Raw genomic sequence first — 4446 nt, 5'->3', positions numbered from 1 at the left:
CCGCCACAGAGGACGCCGTCGACGCCGGCGGGTGGGCCCCATCGATCGCCGCACCCGCCCCGCACCGCGCCGCGATGTCGGCGCCGGCGGGCGCCGGCGCCAGCGGTGGCGCGCTCGGCGCCGCGGGCGCCGTGTGGCCGCGTGCTGGCCTGGACAGGCTGCTGCTCCAGGTCTCCCCCGAGGTGCTGCAGCTGGCCGGCCTGGCCTGGTGAGTCATTTGAATTATACTTACGCACCAAAAGAAGCCTGAGACTTTCTTTTCACTTGAAAGCCACTTTCGGTGTGGCTGGCGGGCGCCTGGCGCCGCCGGTTCATGCCGAGCGGCGTCGGCGGCCGGGCCGGCCCTGGTTCAGTCTCTAGGAATGTACGACGGGTTGCGAACTGTGAGTGTCCCTGGTCCCGGGCCCTGAATGTCCCCAGGGCGCTGCGGCAGTAATGCGCCGCCGCTGTTTTGTTAGCGCGTGCGCCCCAGGGCTGGTCCCAACGAGCCCTGCAAATCCTTGGTCACCCCTCCAGCAGTTCACCTGCCGTGTGCCTCACAAAGGCCACGCAGCCACTCGCTCAACCCCCCGCGCGCTGCGGCCTGTGAGCTTCGCTTGGCGCCCTGCCGCCTTGCCTCACACACTGGCCGCACGCGCAAGCCGCCGCCAGGCCCTAACATGCACTCTGCCAGCCCCTGTCGCGCCCGCGGCGCCCGGCAGCGAATCCGCCGGCGTGCCGCGCACCCTCCCATGGGACGCGAGCCGGCAAGCAGTGGCCATCTCCGGTCGCCGCCAACCACGCGAGCCGCCCAGGTCGTCAATTTGCCCGGCATGTGTGCTACTGCTTGCCGCACCCTGCCCAAAACCGTTCCAGCCTGCTCTATGATTTAATCGGCAACATGCTAGAAGGCGGCTTCCGAGGCGGCCCCCAAACCCACCTGAAACTCACACTGCGTTGGTATCCAACCCGTTGAATCCGGAGGCTGCGGGATGGGGCCCGCCCCTGGCTCTGGCGACGCGTGGCCCCAACCACGCCCTCCCGCTGCACTGCTTTGTACCGCTGCGCCGGCGCCGGCCCACAGCCTTGATGCGCTTTCTAGCCATCGCGTGACATCAGTCCCTCGTGCACGCGGGCTTTGCTTCCGCTGTAGGCCGTCCGCGACTGACGTGCGTGCACGGTCTGCACCACCCGCACAATGCACGAGTCCATCCAGTCTCACAACACTGCGATGTGTCTGCGTGCCCGCTGTTCTGCTACTGGGGGCGTCGGATTTGGCCCCGCCATCCTTGAGTTGTTGGCAGGTACAAGGGATCTGAGGGGCAAGCATCCCGCTCACTGCGCTGGACCCTGGCGGCTTCTATGGCCCGGTCCAGGCCCTGCTGCGCTGCCAGCGCGCATGGCATTGTTCTCTTGTCAACACCTAGGTTTCACCCACGGTTCTGTCAAGATGCCGACGCTTTCGTTGCCCAGCGGTTGTTGAACCCCAAGGTTTTGACGGTTTTGTCGCGCTCGTGCACAGCACCTTGGTTTGAATCCCTTCTCTGCTCGCCCCAACTGCGACATCAGCAGGGACTGATCTTTGTGGAAAGAGCCTTCACAGGCCCTGGTTTGCCCCAAACCCCTCACAGCGGCCGCCGGTGCCACCCTTGCAGCACCATTACATATCATACCCATGGACAACTCGCCCACCACGTGGGGTGCGCCTGCTGGCGCTGCCCGTCCCGCGGGCGCGCGAGGCGCACCAAAGGCCAAATGCCATGTTTACCTCACACATGATGATTACACTCTGATGTACCGAGCACAAGCACACGGCCTTCTTGCAAAAATCGGGGCGCGCGCTTGAAAACACCCAGCCTCACCGGCCCCCTGCGTGTGGCTGCGCGCCGCCCTGCTGGCCCCCCACTGGGCTGCGCGGCCAGAGGCCGAATGCACATGGCGCCTCTGCGCGGTGACCTCCTCTATGCTAATTACGGGCGGCACGAGTCCGGCCTCGGGCGTGCCGCCGCATTCTTGGCGCCTGCGTTTGAGGGCGCCTAATGATTGCTGCCTCCCGTGAAAGGGGCGGCGCAAGCTTGGCCCCCGAGGCTGAGCCCCAGCCCCGCGCACTATAACCCAACCGAGCTTTTCGCGCCCGCTCCCTGGAGGAAAGAGGGGCGCGACAGCTGAAGCACGCGCCCTCGCCTGCGTGCGGCAGGCACGCACCTCGTTGGTACAGGTGGCCGGATTCGGGCGCTGGACGCCCCCCGCCAGCCTGCGTGCAAGATCCGCCAGGACAGGAGGCGACGGGCCTTTAGACACTTGAGCGCGTTTGATAAGCGCTGCGTCAAAGGGCGCTTGCGGTCAGCCGGCAAGCGAGGATTACTCAGAGGCTCCCATCCATCCACCGCATGCTGCTGCCTTGCTTGGCCGGATGCGTGCCTGTCAGCTTTGTGCAATTCAACCCAAGCCGAGCCCACGAGACTTGTTTGCAGGCTAACAGTGTTTGACTCGTTGACTGGGGGTTCTCAATGCCTGTCACGCAGCCGGCGCGCTTTGCCTTGCCTTTGCCTGTCCAGCGCCACCAGGTGGCAGGCGCCAGCTGCCGCGCTTGCTAGATCTGGACCGTGTTGTCTTTTGCACCTGGAGAGCTGAGGCAAACTTTACTTTCTGGGTGCCGGTTGCACTGCTGCATGCATGCGCAGGGACGATTTATTGAGTGGATGCGCGGGGGTCGGAGAAACCAGGGAGCACGCGCACGGTTGCCGTCGGGCCTGCCGGCGATCAGCTGAGCTGCGCCATTTTGCGTGCCACTATGTATGCGGGCTTGCTAGACTGTAATACTCAAATTTTTTAGCTTGCCCGTGACTATTGTGGTTTATAAGCAGCAGGTCACAGCCAATATGTTAAAATCCGTAATGTGCACGAAAACCTCTGATTGGCTGGCCACGCCCAGAGGAGGAACCCCAGGGGGTTCCTGTTTCCACCAAACAGGTGGATACCCTGGGAAGCTCAAAGCGAGCCCCCCGGGTGTGCACTGATGATGTAATCCCTGGGGTCATGCACAACCGGCACGGGGTGCGACATTGGTCCTCAGATTTGGATCACCTCCACCACCCAAGTCTTACCCTGGGCTGTTGATGATTGGGCATTTGGACGAACCTGTGCATCAGCCCTCCAGCACGCGCCGCAAACGTTTCGGTGCAAGGCTGCCATGTCATCTTGCCAGTTTGAGGCCCCTCATCCATCACCTCGGGATGGAAAGGTGCCTCAAAGGTGGAGCACACGTTGCACAACATGTGTGCATAAGAGGCAAGCAGGTGAGACCAAACAAATGACTTTGACCGCACGATCATCCCTTGTAACATCCCTTGTATATGTGTATAGGTATGGTTTTATTTGCGTCCGATGTGCCGCACATCCTCCGCTACATTTCTATTTTGCACGGACAGTCTGCCGCTGGCGGCGGTCAACGGGCGATGATTGAGCGACCATTGAACCTGCCGCGCGGCGCACCTTAGAAACCGCATGAAAAATCAATGAAAAGAATTAGAGACAGAAAATATCGCAATCTGTTGCGCAGACTTGATGATCTGGTTCCACCACCGGCAGGCAATTGCACAAGCACAACTAGCCGTGTGCTGCTGCGCGCGTCCAGCTGCGGCTGCCCTGGAGTGCTGTGCTGTGGCGGTGTGCTGCCGGCTATGGCCATGCAGGCAGATTACAGCTCCGGCAGGTATCCCGCTGCCAGGCAGTACACATGTGTACATGCAGCCGATTTGTTTCACCATGCCCACCCCTCCATCCCACCGTTATGCCACACGAAAGCATGCAAGACCCCTGCCAAGCCCTCCAACCGCCTCCAACCCCCCGCCGCCCCGCCCCTATAACAAACATCGTCATCCACCGACCGAAACATATTCCGCAATTGGCTGTTACAGACTTGACAACCCCGCCGTCGACTCCATCCTTGGTGACAGCATTTGCCGACTCAGCCTCCCCACCCAAGCAATGCTTTGGCGTCTCCGAGCAGGTGCGCGTTGAGCTGCCGCTCCCGCTTGTTCATACCAATGCCGTCGACTGCTGTCCGTGCGGCGGATTGTTGCAGCTGTGTGTGTGGGTGGGGAGGGGGGAGCGCGTATGAGGAGGCCGCGGCAAGGTGTGCCATTTTGCATGTGTGTGTGTGTGTGTGTGTGTGTGTGTGTGTGTGTGTGTGTATGTGTGTGTGTGCGCGCGCGCACGCGTGCGTGCGTGCGTGCATGCGTGCGTGCAGCACATGCTGGCGCACGGCAAGAGCAGCCGTGTGCATGGTGGTGTGCTCCACCGGACGATACACGTCGTATAATCTAAGCATTTCCAGCATTGCCTTCCCTGCTTCCTTCCTCTTACCAACCGCCCCCATCTCCCATCTCCCATCTCCCATCTCCCATCTCCCATCTCCCATCTCCCATCTCCCATCTCCCATCTCCCATCTCCCATCTCCCATCT

The 4446-nt window shown here is 61.9% G+C and overlaps 1 protein-coding gene across 1 annotated transcript in view; it reads left to right on the top strand.

The window, feature by feature from the left end:
* MNEG_1744 (Zinc finger CCCH domain-containing protein 35) overlaps positions 1-436 on the top strand; it is a gene marked incomplete at both ends in the record, with an annotated part of 3191 nt that extends 2755 nt beyond the window's left edge. Inside the window, 2 exons of the mRNA XM_014049778.1 lie at positions 10-208; positions 421-436. Of these exons, the coding sequence (XP_013905232.1) occupies positions 10-208; positions 421-436 (215 nt within the window). The remainder of the gene's footprint in view (positions 1-9; positions 209-420) is intronic.
* Between the last annotated feature and the right edge of the window lie 4010 nt (positions 437-4446).

The sequence above is a fragment of the Monoraphidium neglectum genome, assembly GCF_000611645.1.
Source record: "Monoraphidium neglectum strain SAG 48.87 unplaced genomic scaffold scaffold00181, whole genome shotgun sequence".
Classification (NCBI taxonomy): Eukaryota; Viridiplantae; Chlorophyta; class Chlorophyceae; order Sphaeropleales; family Selenastraceae; genus Monoraphidium; species Monoraphidium neglectum.
This window is presented reverse-complemented; position numbering and strand designations above follow the sequence as displayed.